We start from the raw sequence: 19,744 nt of genomic DNA on the forward strand, positions 1-19,744 counted from the left end.
GGGTTGAAACTCCATCATGACTTGGGTGTGCGAACAGAAATTCATATACATTACACTACAGTGTGAGTATATGTATGTAATCACAAAATCATGTAAACATATAATCACTATACTGCATTTAAAATCGACGTTCACATCTGTGATTAATAACATAACCTTTAATTTTTTCCCCCGTTTGCTTCAGTTCTGCTTTAAGTCTATCAAGTGGTTTGAGTCTACATCAATGTAAACAGTTGGAGATTTTCTATTGGCAACATTGCATTCGATGGAAGTGGGCGTTACCTTCCACAGGGAAATTTCAACGAAACGTGTTTCAAATACTACGTAAAAACAAATAAATTAATGTATATTATAAGCAGGGTGGGCGGGGGGTGACGTTAATTGTCATATATAGTCAATAAGACAACATTACAACAGGTTGGTCTATAGGAGATTTCATTAAACCAAGGTTCTTCATGAAAGATTGGAAGGTTACAAAGTTAGACACACAACTTTACATGATCATCACCTGACATGTAATTATTAAGCATGACTTTAATTTACACCATGTAAGAAATTATTTACAAGTGCAATTAAGGTAAATTTAATCCATTTCATTCTCACCACAATAACTTAATTCTACCAACTCAATGCATTTCTATCCACAAATGTTTGTACTTCAGTATCCTTTCTAAATACTTCAGAACGACCTGGCTCAAAGTACTGAAGTGTGACTTTATCCAACTGGCACTTTTCTTTGATATACATTTAACAGTCATAGTAGGCAAGGCATATTGAAATAAATGTTTGCCTGGCTTGACTAGTTTTACATCCCACCAAGTTCCAAGTGGTACTGATAAACTATCAATCAACCGTCACCAGTTTAAATGTTTTCCATGTAACTGCACAAATTTCCCTTTCCCCCCCATGGAAAAAATTGATAGAATAAAAATTCAAGCATTTGTAATACGTAATACTTGCTACCAACTTTTTGTAAGGTATAATTTGCAAATGTACACTACATAAAAATGTGCCTTGAGCTCAACATCTCCTTATGATAGAATACAAGGGCTGTCACAAAGGTTTCAAGACTGGTTTCACAAACAATATATTTAAAACCCAAACTACAAGTTTCCCCTTCATTTGCTTTAGTACATTTCTCAGATCAGAATTGAAATGGTCAAACCCACTTGTTCAATCATCATATCGTTACTTTTGTACATCGAAGAGCAGTTTCACATTTCTTTGAACAAATTGCAAATGCTTTACTACATCCAGTGATTTTGTACCATTCTCTTTTTTCCTGCAATATCAATTATTTATGTCATGGGGATCAAATGGTTTATAATGGGTCTCTGTTGAATGGTCTCACAGCCCACAACAAAAACGATCCCAGGGGATTTTCCTCTAAAGGGAAAATTTGTAGTTTTGAATTCTCTTTTGTTTCACCAGTCCATGAACTTAGTAGACACCCCTTGAATAATTGTATTTTTAGTTCCAATATCATGATCCTTAACTGTGGCATATGGAAAATGTTGAATGGTATTCCTCAACCTAAGTACTTTGAGCCAGGTCAGGTGCGATACTTTTGTCAACAAGATAACTGTAAATGCAAAAATATCTTCGCTCTGTGCCAGAAGGCAAAGATTAACACATAGAAATGCTTTTTAGTGTAGTGTAGCAATTAAGTTTTTGTTTTTCAGTGTGGCTATGGCTGCAATGTGGTTGTATATATTTTAAAGAATCCTACTTACTGTTACTCCCCACCAAAATACCATGTTCTGGTAAAATTATAACATACACACCATTATAGTTTTCTATGCTTAAACATTATGCGCCTACAGCATTATTTGTAATTTGTGGCATTTAATTAGATTTGCATAGACAAAGTAAAGGTAGATGATATTCATATGTATTACGTGGATAGAGTTCCGACAGTGTTGTGCAATCATGTGTCCAACATCATTCTGCATTCTGTCAGGCTTTTCTACATTACAATCACAGTAACGCACCATGAAGCAGAACTGTTCTAATAAGCCATTTCCCATTTCTTCATAAATATTAATTTGCATCCCTCCCACAATCAAGCTTTTATGACCCTGGAATCTCCCACAGATCTGCAAGAATGGGCATCGTAACAAGTGAGGTCTTTAAAGTGGACTCAGTTTAAAAATTCCTTGATGCTTATGGAATGCATTATGAAACATTTGCATTGGTTATCACTAATGATTAATGATTACTTATGCGACTCTAGTGCAACTCATGCTTAACTTACTTATCCCAAAATGAGCAACTATTATTCAACCAATTGCACCCACAACAACACATTTTAGCAGCATTGGTTGTTTTTGTGCATGCCACTATATGCTTGAATGTAATGCAAGATGTCGGTCTTGTCGCTGATGGTATAGCGGTTCACTTACCACACGTGTCAAGCTCCGGTCCTCGAGCGTCACTATTCTGCATGTTTTAGGATGTTTCCCTCCTCCAACACATGTGATTGAAATGATCAGAATCGTCATCAGACTCCTGCAGAGCTTGCTGATATCATTTGAATTAAGTGTAAAACATGCAAAATAGTGGCCCGCGAGGACCGGAGTTTAACACCTGTGACTTACACTTCCCGTAAAGTGATGGTTTAAATGTGAATGTGAATAGTTATTTTGTTTCTAATAGTCATTTGTTCACATATGTGTGACTTGTGACCAGTCCAGGGTGAACTGTGCCTTTCGCCCAAATTCCTGGACAAGCCGGAATAGAAGATGCATGAATGGATGGATGGATGGACATCTTGGTCCATCCTGATAGGTCAAACAAAAATGTTTGTAAATACAATGTAAATTGCAGCCATTGGTTAAAGCGGAAGTGATTAGAAAACAGGGTCACAGTGTTAGAATAACCGCGGACATCCTTTCCAACCCTATTGGACAGACACTCTTGAGAGAGACGATCAGACCAAACTAATTCAGCTAATTTACTCTTTCATACCAGTTAAATGCATAATTTACGTATAAAACGTCTCGTTAATCAATTAGGCTGGTACCATTATGATGGCTGGCCCTCTTGGCCTTCAAGCTTCCTCTCTTCCAACAATGCTTTGTCCTCCCCCTGGTCATGCTGTTTCTGCTGCGACGAATCCTGGATTTCTTCTGGAATGCATTGACATGCAGAGTCCTCCTCTGGTACACATATCGAAGTGGATGAGTGGATGCCGGTTGACCCCTCAGCTTGTCCAACTGAGCTAGATTCACTGAAGGAGTCAGAGAGTGCACCTGCGCGCCGAAACAACTTCTGACCTGTGATGGAAAAGTAAAGAGCACAATTGAATTGTGACGCATTGGGAAGTCACCTGCTTCTCGGGTGCAAGTGACGTTCTCCTTCCTCAAATGCATCATCAAGCACTGTCTGTGTACAGTAGTGACACTCGTACAGTGCTACCTTGCAGTCTCTCCGGTGACAAGGCAGAAGAGTCTTTCAAGGGAGGTCTGCCCGATTGGACTTTGGTCGAGTATGTCACGTTTGTGGAGTCCAAGGAACCTATGAATAATAAATAAAACAGTATAATTAAGGACCATATTAACGATACACCACGTAAGTTAAACCTGCGTTTTCCCACTTCACAACAGGATCTTGAAAGATTCAATGTTCTATCAGTGTAATGTCTCTCCAACTTTACCGTAGCGGCAGCCCTGGCCTTGTTGAGTTAGATATCTACAAATGGCTGTTGTCCTTGTAAATTCAACTTAAAATAAGCAAATAAAAAGCGAGTGAAACAGAAAATGTGTTGTGGGTTGTTTGTGAGGATTTAAATAGCTTACAAGTACAAGAAAAAAAAAAGCAGAAGCTTTTCTGACAAACTGAATCAGAAAATACATATGCGCACACAAACCTGCCGCCAGGTTGAAGGTCCTCCCTGTAACTGATGTTTGAACAGGAGAGAACCAGTTTAAAACAGAGCCAACCAAAGGAAGCTGTCTCAGCATGCCCTGAAAAAAGACAAATTGTTTGTCATCACACATTGTTTATCATTTCCTCTTTTTTTTGGCAAGCTTAATCACCAATACCCTACTCATCCTGATTCTAAAGTTAAACAAAATTCTTTGTCTGCAGGTTGAGATTCAGGCAATAATATCACGCAGACCAAATTCACTTACTTCTTCCATGAGTTTCTCGTCATTGGCTTTTAGGAGCTCCAGTTCTGCCTCCCGAATGCCTTTCCTCACCACCTCCGTCATGTTCTCCAGTAGCTACAATGGAAACAAATTTCATCATTTAGAAAGGTACTACAACTACAGATAGAAATGTTGAATGTCTTACAATTTAAAGATATTCTACCCTACAATAATGCAGATTATACTAAATACTACATTCATATACTTTTGTTCTACTATTGCTTAACTAATTTTCAACATTTATTTTACAATATTCATTAGGTTTCAGAGTAGCACCATATTCCAGCAATAACATCATTTAATGAAATCACGAGGATTCCAATGTTACATTTATATTTAATACTACATACTGACAATCAACATATTTAGCTAAAGTTAAATGTCAGAGGATGTCGGATGGAGGAAGAGGAACTTCTAAAAGTGTGAATCATGGTATCGTGGTATAAATAAGATGGCAGTTTTTGACTTGCATCAAGGCTTTACATTTAAGAGCTTTTAAAATCATCAAATGTAAACTTCTAAACCTTCTTGCCTCATCTCATCCATTTTTAATGTGGTTCGAGCTTTAAAACTGCAATAGCAGGCCCTTTCACACAAAACCTTTGAGTGGTTTAGTAATGTAATCTACAGTAAAGCCACAGAGCATTATCTGAATTTTTCAACTCTGGGCATGTTTTTGTCCCAGTGGATAAGATAGGCGAAACTGGGATCTGTTACATGTGGTTTGATATGAGCAGCTGCACAGAGTAAAGTTGATTGTTTAGTTTAGATTTTGGTTTCTTATGAAAGTATGAAGAAGCCTTTTGAATTTGCCTAAACTGGTCATAGAACGTGGTTTGAGCTTCAAAAATCATATTATGTACCGTATATAGAGCATAAAGTGTAATCATTCACATACCAGGGAGGAAAAAGTAAACAAACCCTTGGATTTCACTGGTTGACCCTGCTTTGGCAGCAAAAATCTCAACCCAATGTTTCCTATAGTTGCAGATCAGATGTGAAAAACCATCATGATGATTTTTGGACCACTCCTCCTTACCTGATTCCTGGGAAGTCTGGTGGTAATAGCTTTCTTGAGGTTATGCCGTAGCATCTCAATTGGGTTGAGGTCAGGACTTTGGATTTCTAGAACGTGCAGTTTCTTCAGAAACCATTTTTTGTTGAATTGCTTCCATGGTTTGGATCATTGTCCTGTTGCAAAACCTCTCATCTTTTGAGCTTCAATTGTTGAGACAGACGGGGTCATGGTCTTTTTCACAACATGTGAATTAATTTTTTCATGGATAGCCAGTTGTCCAGGCCCTGAAGAGCAAAGCACGCCCATTCCACGATGCACCCTCCATCATACTTCACAGTTGGGATAAGGTTTTGCTGTTGTAGCGCTGTGCCATTTTTCCTCCACATGGCGTTGTGGGGTGTTTCTCCAAAATTATTCAACTTTGGTTTCATCTGCCCACAGAACATTTTACCAGTAGTGCAGTCGAACATCCAAATGTTCTTTAGAAAACTTCCAACGTGTGGCAATGTAGCAATGGCTTCCTTCGTGTTTTCATGAACCTCATTCTTGGTTAATGTTTTACGTATGGCAGATTTATTATCAGATGTTGGCATGTGTAAGCTTTAAACAAGTTTAGGTATGAGGTCCTGACCTCAACCCGACTCAGATGCTGTGGCAGGAGCCCAAGAGACCTACTCACATCACACATACCCATATCCCAAGAATCTTGCTGAACTGCAACAGTTTTGTAAAGAGGAATGTTTCCAAATTCATCGTGATCATTGCTGCATGTCTGATTTGCAACAACAAGAAATGTTTGAGGTTGTTACTGCCGAAGGAGGGTCAGCCAGTTAATAAGTCCAAGGGTTACTTTTCCTCCCAGGTTATTTTAAACAAAAATAAGAAAACATCATAAAAACAAATCTTCCCACTGTAAAATGCACATGGCAGATTCATAGATTCTAAGATTGATTATTCAACCAAAACAATGGTCACCTGTAAAATTAGTTGTTGAGCTATTATTTTCTCATATCAAATAAATAGTATTTTAAATAATTTGGGGTACAGCTGTCGCAGTCCAAAGTGTTTCTTACTGTGCCCTTGTCAGTGTCTCAACATGGCTCCAAAAGATTAATTTCAAGATCTTTAAAATTATTATAGTACTACCTACATTGGTCATTGCACTTTCAAAAACCCTGCTCATCACACTATATTCACATGATAGAAAGAACAGATGAGGACAAGTAATGAAATGCGGATTACTCTTCCATTTTCTTCAATGTCACGGCCCAGTGTCACTATTGTTTCCACGAGCTCCGAAACATCAACATCATCGGCTACCAAACTTATAAAAATGCAGTCCTCCTCTCTGGCAAACTCTGGCCCTAGGAATTGAAAAAGAAAAAAAATCCATTCATGAAAAAAAGGTTTAAAAACTAATCAATGAAGCTATTTTCATTTGACTGATGTTTCCAAAAAATGAAGGGGTACAAACCAGTGGAGAAGATGATGTCAGTGTCTAGCTCTTGTAGTTTCTTCAGCAGTTCAGCATTTATTTTCTTCATTTCCTTAGTTCTCTTGCTATCATCAATTCCCTCCACCTGAGGCTCATATCTGAGCAGTATGGAATGAAACGGGAGACGTGGTCATGAAAAAAAAAAAGGATGGTGTATTAGTTAAAATTCCAATCATTTATTTCATAGCAAAACCAGCTCAGCCATAGGGGAGAGTATATTTGAGTCATTATACCTACTGGTAATTGAAATGCATGTTGTTGTTTTTCTTGACATGCTACGTAAGGCTTTACTTAACCCAACTGTGTAATTTGATCTAATAATAGAATATCTTCCAAATATAAAACATGGTTAACAAATGCTTGATCTAGCAGACCAGGATAATGGTAGTGAATGAAATTAGGGTAATTAAAAGTAATTAGTTGCTTTCGGAGGGGGTGAAAAGATTAGTCACTACTGATTAGATTATCAATTTGCCATTAGTCATTAAAACAAAAAACGGGGAAAACGGGGCAGAAGACAAGGTAAAAATTGAGCAAACAGATTGCGCCTAATTCACAAAGCACAATGTAAAGATTTTTTTTTTTTTGGACAGGAACTACTTGAGACGTCCGAAGCGTATAAATGATCAGCTGATAGTATACTGTACTATATGTCATTTTCTGAGCTAATCAGAATCAAGTTTTCACACAGACCACGGTATGATACTGTATGCGCTCACACCAAAATATTAGCTGCGCTTTAAGCGCTTTAAAAAAACATGGACAATCTGTAGTTGTTTGTTTCAGCTTTTGAAAATAGTTGTTACAGTCTTGGAAACATTAATATTTTTCCATACAATAGTTTCCACTTTCCACACTTGGATGTTTATTAAATTAAATTCCATACTTGTGTAGGAAACCTGCTAATAGGTTTGAACCTTAATCCATGATGTTTTTGTTGGTGATGTGTTTGCTTAAGGTGCACGTGAAAACATGAGCAAATCGTCGCTGACCTGTGAAAAACAATTATTTACAGATTTTTTTTAAACGTTAATGTTTTAAAAAAAAAAAGAAAGACAGAATTGGACATACAGGTTTTTCACAGAACAGCGACGAAATGAAAAGTATACATGTCAGCAGAGCATGTTGCATGTTAACAGGGATCCTGTCCTGCATTAGGCCTTACCGGACAGCTCCTAGACCTGGCCAGCTAAGCTCTTCAATGTATCTGAGGTAGGGTGAGCGTTGGTGAGTTTCCTCTTTGAAGTCCTGTCTGAGTGACAGTGTGGAAGTCATCAAAGGTAACAGCTCCAACAACTTCTTAACCAGATTGTCAACATCCTCAGGTTGAGTTCCCAAATCTGTACAAGAACAAGAATTCTATAATTTGCACAATAAATTGATTTTTGTAAATATAAAATAAACGTTTGAATGACAATCCTCTAAAAACACCCTTTTAATGTGGTATATTTTAGCATTACTCGAAATACTGTAGTTCTTTGACAAAACAGACGTCAAGTCTTGGGGGTGTGCAATTTGTTACCTGCAGCTGTCAGGAGCGGGCTGAACCTAACACAGGTGCCTTCATCTTCAAGCTCCACAACGTCAACCCCACTAGGAGGAACCATCTGGGCGAGCTGCTTCCCAAGCTGGAGTTAAAAAACAAAACCAAAAAAACCCCATCATTAAATAAAGCATAATATCAGTGACAAACTGACAAAACGGCACAAAATTGTCATCAGCATTGGACAATTAAGGGTTTGCAATAAAGAGTCAAATCCATGTTCTACATTTGACAACAATAATTCCTTAAAGTTGGAAGGTCATAAGAATTGCACCTGGAAAAACGCTACCCACAAAACATGTAACTGAAAAAAAGATCACAGCATATCACTTACCCATCTATTGATTGCATCGAGTACCTCCTTCTCCCCAGCACAGTAAGCCTCCACCGAACCAGTGCTGGATGCTAACAAATAGAACCGAGGGAATTACATTTGTTTACAACAGTCAACACGCCCCCGGAAAGTATTTGAAAAGTGACAAACATGGATGCGATTGGTTTTGAGATGAATGTGAGACATAAGTGTTTATTTCTAGGTATTTACAACTGAATATCTTAGAAGATAGGATTGTTTATAACAAAAACGCAGAATTTCATTGTAAGCAAAAGCCCGGGCTTCCTAGTCTTCTGTTTAAAAGTAGCTCAATCGGCGGCATTGATCTCGAGGTTGTTGCTGATGTCACTGACAGTGATTGATTTTCCACCTTTTCTCAGGTTAACAATTACTTGTTTTTACGCCCAAAATAGCTCTGTGGTTTCCATACTGGTTATACCGCTAACTAATATAAACGCAGTCTTCACAGGCAAAACCCAAATCTGAAACTAAGCATTGACATTCAGCACTATTTAGTGTTGGAATGATAGTGTAATTGTACATACCTGGGTGACAAAAACAAACCTGTCATTCATACGATCCTACAGTTTCACTAGCATAAAAATGGATGGGTTCAAACAATGACTGTGTATCAGATACAGAAAAAAACCCCTGAAATGTCAACCTCTTGTCCCATACTAATATTTTGATGTCAAACATCTGTTTTCAGTCTACAGCAGAAAGTAAGAAATTGACCTCACTGTTCCAATACTATCAGAGGGGAGTGCATGTTAAAAACATTTTAAAAGCGGTAATAAAAACATTTCAAAAGCGATAATTAATGTACCATCTTGAACATGGCAACATTAAGCTTTGATAAGTCTTATGTGTAATGGTAGAACATAACACTTATACTGTGACTATGTTTTTAAACTAACATTATTAGGCCAATAATTCGGCCAGGCCAGTTACTGGCGTCGATATTCTACTTTTTTTTTTTCTTAAACCATTAAACCATTTGTCCACATATATATTAGACTATGGCAGCCCTTACCTGCAATCATTTCCTGAGAAAACTTGAAGAGCACCACGGGGGAATTGAGTTCATCCTCCACCTGTTCAGCGACAAATAGTCATCTGAGAAATTGTGAGCATTATAGTCATATTTCAATGCTAGCAACTGTATGGTAAGCCCCCCCAAAATATCAATTTAGAGGATGGGATGGAATCAGGGAGGTTTTTTTTTTGTTTGGATGGATGTACAGGTTGTCCATTGTTGCCTAAAAGCAGCAGCCCAACAACACAGCAACTTTAACACAGAAATCACAGGACAGATGAATCGGTAATGTATTATATATTTTCAAACAAAAAGTGGGCCATTGCCCATTTCAATGACCCCTTTATAGGCATTGTCAAGTTTTAAATTGATCTTTTGAATCATGCAATCAGGTGTTTGATAGAGTCAGTAACAAGACACACAAATACCCAGGGTGTGTGTTGCTGAATAACTACATCAATAGTCTTGCTGACGTCACACATCCCACCATGCGTGCGCCAAATGTAAACAATGCCATTTTGGTAGGAGAGAAAACGCGGGGATCAGTCGCGTGTTTTTTTGTTTGTTTTTGGTTTGTTTTTATTTTTTAATTCGGAGAAACCCATCACAGATTACATCCAAGGTTGAAACAAGCATCATGCTTGGGTTGAACTCAACGGGGGTGTACATGGGGTGCATGTCATCAGGGTCATGAATAATTGATTAAGTACGTGTGGCGTTGTCTGGTTACTTCAATTATTATTATTATAACAAATGTTAATACTGAATGAAAGCCCTCTTAGTCTGTTTTTGAAGGTAGTTATTTGTGACAGAAGTGTGTGCAGTCTTGGTGTTTGCTGACCTATGCGCAACAAATTGGGGTACGTTATCTTCGGCAGTTCTGACTTGTGAAATAAATTGCCTAATGGTGCTGACAAACCACAGATTTTAAATCAAGGAAGTGATGAGATGGAACAGGAGCTGCAGTAGCTCATGTTTAAGGACTTAAGTGTTGGAACCAAACGGCTACCGTTAAAGTCCCATCGAAGACATAAAATGAAAATTGAACAAGACACCAAGCCCCGCCTCCCAATCGTAGCGCAAGAGGGGCTGCACCGTTTGGGCACCCCTTCACTCTGACATCTCCTCTTGCTTACCTGTGATCTGGTTCTCTTTGTGGTGTGCAACCATAATATACAGAAGACTTTACATATCAGTGTGATAATATTTGAAAATATTTATAAAATAACAGCATATAAGTCAATTATTCATGACCCTGGAATATCTTCCACAGGCAACAAAAATAATGAGTGTAGAGGCATTCCCTGAAGTACCTCAAAGAACATGCCTGTCTTGTCCACATCCTAAACAATTAGAAGTGAACAGTCCATCAGCCAATGGAGACCCAAATACCACTGAGCTAATGTGGGTGAAAAATGGTTACAAGTGAAAGAGATGGAAATGCAAGAGAAAGGGGCAAATGGCAAAGAAGAGTGAGGGTGACAGGCATTAACTTGGCTACAGAAACAGAGAGGAGACTCCCACCTACAATAGAGAGCATAAGAGATCCCAGAACATCTCGTAGAGAAGCCCCAGAGATGGGCGGGATCGGTGGCACGACAGCCTGCAACCAAGGTTAACCCGTACTGGCTATTATAAAAGTAACCACAGATAAATGCTCATATGTAGTACCTGAAAAAAGTGTTGATACGCCTTTAACATTTTCACATTTGTGACATTATGATTGGAAACATTTTGAGATTTTGGGAGATAAACCAACAAAAAGTAGCACATTAATGTCAAGTGGAATGAAAATGATAAACGGTTTTCAATTTTTACGTGAATAAATCTGAAAAGTTTGGCGCACATTTATATTCAGCTCACAATACATCTCCAGTAAACACATTTATACTCTCATTTTAAATACACCTGTTCTGTGAAGGCCTCAGTGGCAGTGAACAACAGAATTGCGCAATCAAAGTCCAAACCTATATCCCATTGATCATCCGTGGCTCACTATCCAATCTGGTTGAGCTTGAATATAATGGGGAAAAAAAAATCAGTGTCTATATCAGCGTCTACAAAATTGATATACCACAAAAGACTTGCAGCTGTAATTGCAGAGAAAGGTGGCTCACAAAGTATTGATGCAGGGGGTCTGAATACAAATGCACACCACATTTTTATTTGCTTACAATTTTGAAAGCTATCATTTCCGTTTCACTTGAGGTTTTTGGCTGTAGGATGGCAAAGTGTGAAAAGGTTCAAGCGGTATGAATACTTTCTCAAGGCACTGTACACATTGCCCACAATTAATTTACCAACACCATGCATCTTTGCAGTGAACTTGGACAACCATGAATAACTATGAGAAAACCATCAATTTAACAAGCCACCATGAGTTGGAAAACCACTCTCAGGACTCCAGACTAACTTTTTATGAGGAGCACATTCACCCCTAACTTAAAATTTTAGGAACACAAGTAGAAGATTTAGGGGCGAACACTCTAAATGGAACAGGACCAGGGGCGTAGCAAGACATTTTTGATATTATATATATATATTCTCGTAAAGAAAATTGGGTTGACTTTACCTTTAATTCTTCACAGTTCAAAATGTTGCTTTTTATTTTATTTTACTTTTTCAAACTTTTGTTACATTTGTTCATGCTCGTATTATGAGTACGCTTGCTTGCTTTGATTTCAACAGCCTCTAAATATGCTTTGCAGCGGACTGTTTGTTGCTCACTGTCTGACATTGCAAACCCAAATCGATTCCAAATGACTGACAAATCAGTGCCCCTTTAGTAAACTAGCTGTTCTCTGTTTGCCGCCATGTCGTCAGCATGTCTGCACGTCTCATCACAAACAAAAATGTTAAATATTCATTTTTAACAAATGGTAAATTTACAGGTCACGCAAGTGCAAGTGAATTACATTTTTGTTCTTACAGTGTCTCAAATTTTAGGGGCAAAATGTGACCGTTTGGGGCAGTCTGGAGCCCTGGCTGTATTACTTATACTTCCACAAAATTGTAATTCCATTGTTCACTGGATCTGGAATGCAATATAAATCATGTACCTTAAAAAAAAAAAAATCTATCAAACAGGATAAATTCATTCCTCTCATTAACACCGAAGTAGAATTTTCAATTAGTGGATGCCAGTGAACAAGCTTCTAAATCTGTAATCTTGAGAGTATTTCAGTATTTTAGAAAAAGGCTTTTACCATGGTCAAAGCATCGATGAGGGGTATCTCCATCGTTAATAAATCCTACAAAGATTTAACTTTGAAAGTATCAGAACGTCTTTGTCAACAGCATTTACAAATGGTTAAATCAGTGAGTAGTGAGTGTTCATACAGTGAAATTTCATCTGTATTAAAAATCATAAGCATAACTGCCGTGAGGAAGACTGTTTTTTTTTGTTTTTTTTTTTAATTGGGGCGGCATGGCTCAGTGCTATTGTGGTCGTCTCCCAAGCCTGAGGTTGGAAATTCGATCCCCGGCAATTATGACCATGTCAAAGTGTCCTGGAGCAAGATACTGAACCCCCACTTGCTCTTGATACTGCATCAGTAGATGAATAAGGAAACCGTGTTAAGCACTTTGAGGATCTAAGGCAGACAAGCGCTATACAAGTGAAGACACATTTAAATGTAATAGTTCTGAATGTGGCATCATTATTGTACTGGCGTTTCTTTTCATGGATACACACATCACTTAAGAGTTTGGTAAAATATATCCTAAGACAAAAATCTAACAAGAGTACAATACTGTATGCATTACATCTCTTGATGCTGTCTGGACTTGACTCAACACTATGAAATTATTCTGTTTGTTTGGATTTCATTACGTCATAAAATCATTGCATTACTTACCGATGTTTTGATGGAGCTCACAGATTTGAGGTTCTGTAGCAATTGCTGACTCTGTCGGTGAGACAAAAATGATATGACTGCTCAACAAAGTAATAGGAAAGAGTGCAATTACAAAAAAAAAAACTACAGTATGTTACTAAAAGGCACTGCTATATACTAGTCTTGAAAATAGTGGTGCTCCGATCGATCGGTTACCAATCGCCATCAGCCGATTTCTGTGGAAAACTAGGTGACAGACTGGCATATGTTCATCAATGCCTTTCATTTCCGATCATAAAAAACAATCACGCGCAGCTCGTGCCTTGTAGCCTGCAGCCAACTAGAAACCAGCCTGTGTGCCGTGTAGCATCTGCTGCCCCTTTCCTTAATACTGCACAGGTATGCGGCAAACCAAACAAACAAACTTGCATGTAACAACCTTTTCTCCTATTTTCTTACATGTTTTTGTGTATGTTCTGCACTATCAATTTGAAACAATGCCATGTTCTTGTATAATAGAGGGTTAGACATTTGGATAGAATCTTTTTTTTCCGAAATCTGATTCATCATTTAATCCCATAAAATAATTAATTGACAGATTAATGCATTTTACAATAATTGTTACTGAACATGTGATCGGAATCGCTATCGGCCAATCTTGCTCATGGATGATCGGTATCGAAATTGGCAGCATAAAACCCTGATCGGAACACCCCTACTTTAAAAGTAGAATGCAGAACAAAATACAAACTTCTTCAAATAGCTAGATGTGATATGCTAGACCAGGGTGTCCAAACATTTTCTTCCAAGGGCACCACAGAGAAAACTCAAACTGCCCCTGTAATGAACAGCAGCAAAATCACGTCTGCACATTCAGAACCAAAACAGGAGCAATTAGTTGCTCTGTTTCCTCTTCTATTTGTCTTGCTATCTTTTTCTCCATTTGCTCTTGTAGCTAACCTTGACACAGAACAAATTGAAGTACAGTGTGTTACTAGTTTAGTCATTTGTGATTGTGCGGAAAACAAGGTGAAAAGTGCAAACGTTACAGGCCGCTTAAAGGGAAGAAAAAAGAACAGCGGGCCACAAATGGCCCCCAGGCCATAGTTTGAACACCACTGTGCTAGATATATAGCAAAATCTTTTTTTCCGCTCACCAGCACGGTGGCATGTCTTATTTTTTGGATGATCCCACTGTGACCAAGGTACTGCAGAGACAACCAAAGCGGTAATGCTCGCAGCTTCTCTACAGGCTGACTAGATGTCAAACCTGCAGCCAGAGACTTAAGACAAAACAAAGACAAAGAGCCAGAAGTGAGTCATTTACAGACACATATTGTACCACTGAATATACCAGTAACTCATCTTGACTAGACATATCTTCATATGGATCAAATGCTGGAAAAATTGGTTGGGCAGTGCAGTGCTAGCAGCCTACCAGCGCTGGGTCTTCGTGCCTGTAGAGAGTGACAGCAGTAACGGCAGGCAGTCCCAGCCACGGACCTGGCGTGAGCGTCATACTGTCACTTCTGGTTGCTGCCTGGACGGGAAATAGATAACCACCAAATAACTCTTGAGTACACGTCCATGTAAAATGACTGAACAGTTCTTGTTTACATTTGTTAATGGAGCGCAAACTCATGAGATGATCATGTCAAATTACCGTAACAGCAGAGGAGGCTTCACCCAGCACCAGTGTCGCCAGATTGACCCTGAAGATAAAGCAGATATAATTTAACGTATCTTAAAATGACACAACATAATCTATCAACATCAATAAGCAGTAGCGATAATAGAGAACAGCAAATTATTCTCTGCACTTAAGATAATCATCACTTCCGCCTGGGATACGCATTTAAATTGGTCTAAATTTGATGATATCAGATCATATTGACTGTCTCACCCCTCCACATGGAGCCACATTTTGTACTGATCACACAGGTCCCTAAGGCGTCCCAATTTATCAGTGTGACCTGCCCCATCTGTACCTGGAAAAATATTTAGAACCAATAATGTACAGTATTACTATTACATGAAAATGTTTTTCAACCACTATAAATAGTTAAACATACTGTATGGAGAGTTGTTTTCTATTTACCTGCGTTAGCTATTAACAACAAAGGTAACTTCCCACTTTCCATGTCCTCTTTGATTAGTTTCTCCAATAGCGCAATATCCTATGTGTAAAAAATAAGATATGTATATATCTGTCAAACGGATTCCATCTAACTACAATTGTGTCATCTCTTACCATTTGATGTTGTGATCCAAAGAGGGTGTTGCATGGGACTGTGCACAAACTGGAGAGAGGCAGGCCAAGCTAACGACACAGAAACTGACATTAAAGCAAGCCATGAGTGCAAACTTTTTTTGAACATTGTTTTTCTACAATGCACGTGAACAAGGTCGCAATGTCAAAACAAAACTCTGTGACCTTTGGGCATAAACGCTTGTTTTGCACCTACCTGGTTGCACAGATGCTGTCCCAGCCCGGGTCTGCTTGATGCGCTATGGTAGATGACTGGCTGTTTTGAGCCGAGGACGGCGTAGCCCTCAGAAGCATAATCGTCATAGCAAGCGTTGATGACCAGTCGACATACTTTGACCAGGCCTTCTCTGTCATCTTCGTGGAAGTAAGCTGAACCATTCTCATATCTAAAGATCAGAGTAGATATGTGTATGAAAGAGAAACTGACTGAAGACTTGAGTCGCAATGTCTTGAGCCTCTTCCTGTAACCACCATGTTGCAAACACAATCGAGACTTGCATTTTAAGTGGACTACCTGAACAGTCTACAGAGCCACAGTGTGGTATCAGACAAGATCCGAGTGGTCAGCTTCCGCAGTCGCTCTCTGTCCAGCACTGAGATGTAGGCTGCCAGGCTGTGGCCCAGTAATGCCATGTGACCCTGCTCACCCACATTCTGCAACCTACTGGTCACACAATACAGATGGTTTATTTATCTATTTAAAAGTGGCCGATCTCACTGACTCCATTATTTACCATTCCTTAAATAAAACGTTTATAAATCGTTATCTTTTCGTTGGGGGCTGTGATCATGGTGCTTTGAATAGTTTGGCACTTACTGTGGGCTTCGCTTGTCTTCTCCCTCCTCTTCATGGATGAGGCTGTGAATAAGGTGCAGTATGGTGGCAACATCCTGCCCACTGCGCAAGAAAGGCTGATTAATTCCACATTACACTATGACTTTATTTACACATGAGCAATCGAAATAACAGAATAAAAATCAATGCCGATTTTTGTCAAATCATCACGTTAGCATGCATTTTATTGTATGTGCACTAGTATCCGCGTGCATGAGTGTTTGTATCTTACGCTCCCTGCAGTGGGCCAGGTATGCTGGTTCTACTGAAGATTGAACCCTCTGTTCTCTCCTCCAGCCCTCTAGGTGAAAGACCACCACAAACATACATGTTCATATGCACGTATTTATCAGGTTCCTGCCATAGTTAGTTCTGTCTACCTGACAAGCCCGTTTGTATGTACTGGGTCTAATTTAATCGCTGGCCAAACTTTCTGCCTCCACTACGCTAGATGTCAATGATGCCCCTTTCTGCTTGTTAAGCAGTAGGACAAGGAAGATGCTTCTTGCCAGTTGCTTAATGTTAAAGAAAACTAGGTAAGTGACAAACGTTTGATTCTGCTGGCCTGCTTTGATGTACTTGACAGCATTTGGAAACAAACCTTTCACTCCACAAGCCATTATTTTAAATGCTTTGACAAGATTATGACTTTGTCTAATTCAGTGGTTTCCAAGCCTTTTTTGGGCCACCCCATTTTGGGATAGCATGCTTGTGGAGCTCCTTCTGGACCCCTGTACAGACAAAAATTATCTGAACTAAATGGAAAACGCGGTTTGAAAGTTGATCAAATCGAAGTTTGTACCAGATTGTGGTTGAATCGTGACATACAATTACAGTCCAACAGACTTAAGTCTCACCTTTGTCCATCGCCCAAGATCCTCATGGCATCAGTCAGATTCTTGCCCACTTGAGCTAGTGTGTTGTCCACCATTTCCAAAGACGTATGCCTACCGGCTGCGTGTGTGCTGGAAAAGAATAAAAGACAGTGCAAGATTTTATATAAATGCATATAGAATATACACTTTTATTTTTAATCACAACTACAAACACAACAGAGTATAAAAAGGTTTGGCACAATTTCGGAGCAATGAGGCCAATATTCAAAATACAAATATGAATGACCGTTTTTAATTTTTTTAAATCTCAAAATCCTTTAAAATAACAGTTTCAGAATAATTGTGAACGGTAAAACTGCATTGTACTTAGTACGGTAGTAGTTGTGTCTCTGTCACAACAACTATCTGTATCGTACAGTATGAAGTTGTGGACCAGCCTGGACTCATCTCATGTTGTATTACAAATAGGCACAATCACTACTAGAAGTGTGTTGTGTCGTGGTCCAAACAAACACATGTGAACATGATCAGACATCATCAACCATTAGCTTGTTTTTTTTTTAGTTAAAGAGGCACACTTTCCTTGTAAATATCAATTAAAATCCAATTAGTCCGTCATTAGGATCGTGCAGCGTTTCACTGTATACAAACGTTGCATTTAATTAAAGGCGCTTTTCAGATCATAAGGACACCATACAATCAAAGAGTAAAATCAAATGTCTTTGAGTTACAAGTTACTCATGCAAGAAAAAAAAAATGTATCCTTTTCTTTGCCTGTTTTGTAGCAAATATAAATAAAAGGTACAGATTACATTTTAGTTATGCGTGACTTGACGTTGGTCGTCAATATGTTTCAGTGTTCAGTAACCCAGCCCAAGAAGAAAACAAAAAGATTCTGTCAGACCTGAAGGGCTGAATTCAATACAGCAGTTAAATGGGTGTGCCTTTTGCAATGTATGACATCGTTTATTTGAAAAGCAGACTACATGTTATATTTATTTAGGGCCTACCAACAGTTTTTATGCCCTGAAGTGCTGTATTAAATAAATGGATACAGATAGTTATCCAAGGTGCAGTAACATTAACATACATTTTAATTAGACGTAAGACATACATTTTAATTAGACGTAAGACGCTAAAAAGAGAGAGGGGTTTTTAATGATTATAGAGGCGCTCACAATATGACCAAGACAATAATACTGAAATGTACCAACATGTATACGATGTCTTTTGACAGGTGCACTGCTGCTGCGCTACAGTGACAGTCCTTCCCCGGAAGAGCCGCAAAGTCAGCCGCTGCCATTGCTATGTTTTTAGGGCGATACTAACGGTATAAAGGTGGGGTGTATACCGGTCCAACGAGCATTTACACAAACCTTTCCGTGATGCAGTGTGTTAGTGTGCACTACGCCGTTTGACAGGCGAATGACAGGCGGCTAGCTAGCAACACGCATCTCAAAGAACCTCTTGGTCTTTACCTTCACTGACTTCACTGAAGCGCCCCACTGTCTGCGACGGAAGGACAAGCCTATGGCAAAGAAATTCCACCAAGTCTCGTCATGGAGCTTTCTTGAAGAAAGGCTGTAATGTCGACTTTGAAGTGTTTCCTCCTCTTTCTGTGGCGTCAGACCAAACCGTGCAGTTTACTTCCTGGTTTGGTGAGGGACGTGCGTTCCACGCTGGCAATGCGGACGTCACGTTTGTAACAGGCCAATCAGGTGGTGACTGATCACTACGCTTAATACGTTGCAAGATGTTTATTTAGAAGCTTGCAGGCACAGAAAACAGCGGGTTGATTTACCTCGATATCTTACTAACAGTCTACGTTAATTTTGTGCTAAAAGGACCACACTTTGTAGCTGTAGCTAGTGGATATGTCAAACGTGAATATGAATAACCCCCGCGTACTCGCGGTTCGGCACCCTTGGATTTTCATACTCGCAGATTTTTTTTTATACCATTATACCATTATTTCCCCCCCCCCCCCCATTATTCATGGTAAAGGTAAATTGAAAGTTTATCAGCGGTTTTTGAATAATTCTTTGCGTTTAAAATAAAACATTCCCCAGTGTATTTCACCGTGCGCAGATATACCCGCGTGTGGACTGTACAGTATAGGGATCACACATCAAACCACTTGCTTCGTTAAAATGACAAGAAATATTTAAACGAGTTCTTAAAATATATTTTAAAAATAAATTTATATTTAAGTATGGGAGCAGGATATGTTCCATTTATTTCACATGGCACCAAGGGAACAAGACATTTCTGTGTGTGGGAAAAAGTTAATATGAAAGTTCCACTATCTGTGTTCCCCATGACGTTTGGTGTTGCAAAGATGTTAAATAAGACCTCAGCAAAGTACGGCCCACAACCGGCCCGCCCACAGTC

The 19,744-nt window shown here is 38.9% G+C and overlaps 1 protein-coding gene across 6 annotated transcripts; it reads right to left on the reverse strand.

Moving 5' to 3' along the window:
* Positions 1-418: 418 nt before the first annotated feature.
* On the reverse strand, positions 419-19,061 carry pdxdc1 (pyridoxal-dependent decarboxylase domain containing 1). Of its 6 annotated transcripts, XM_086056386.1 has the most exons (25): positions 18,568-18,714; positions 17,375-17,482; positions 16,750-16,818; positions 16,500-16,580; positions 16,197-16,346; positions 15,879-16,068; positions 15,665-15,733; positions 15,512-15,590; positions 15,317-15,401; positions 15,077-15,125; positions 14,852-14,953; positions 14,571-14,696; positions 13,435-13,485; positions 11,106-11,180; positions 9,575-9,635; positions 8,542-8,612; positions 8,187-8,292; positions 7,830-8,004; positions 6,644-6,762; positions 6,412-6,533; positions 4,134-4,226; positions 3,869-3,965; positions 3,418-3,516; positions 3,023-3,275; positions 419-2,780 (listed from the first exon to the last, which is right to left on the reverse strand). In XM_086056386.1, the coding sequence occupies exons 1-24, from the start codon at positions 18,654-18,656 to the stop codon at positions 3,025-3,027; spliced, it is 2,517 nt and encodes an 838-aa protein (XP_085912512.1). In that variant the 5' UTR covers positions 18,657-18,714; the 3' UTR covers positions 419-2,780; positions 3,023-3,024. The 6 variants fall into 6 exon arrangements, with proteins under 6 accessions (XP_085912512.1, XP_085912515.1, XP_085912516.1 ...); XM_086056389.1 differs by lacking the exon at positions 18,568-18,714 and adding an exon at positions 18,832-19,061 and having other exon boundaries at positions 419-3,275; XM_086056390.1 differs by lacking the exon at positions 18,568-18,714 and adding an exon at positions 18,730-18,752 and having other exon boundaries at positions 419-3,275.
* Between the last annotated feature and the right edge of the window lie 683 nt (positions 19,062-19,744).

Source organism: Filicampus tigris, chromosome 16 (assembly GCF_054856515.1).
Source record: "Filicampus tigris isolate MCC_2025a chromosome 16, RoL_Ftig_1.0, whole genome shotgun sequence".
In the NCBI taxonomy this organism is placed as follows: domain Eukaryota; kingdom Metazoa; phylum Chordata; class Actinopteri; order Syngnathiformes; family Syngnathidae; genus Filicampus; species Filicampus tigris.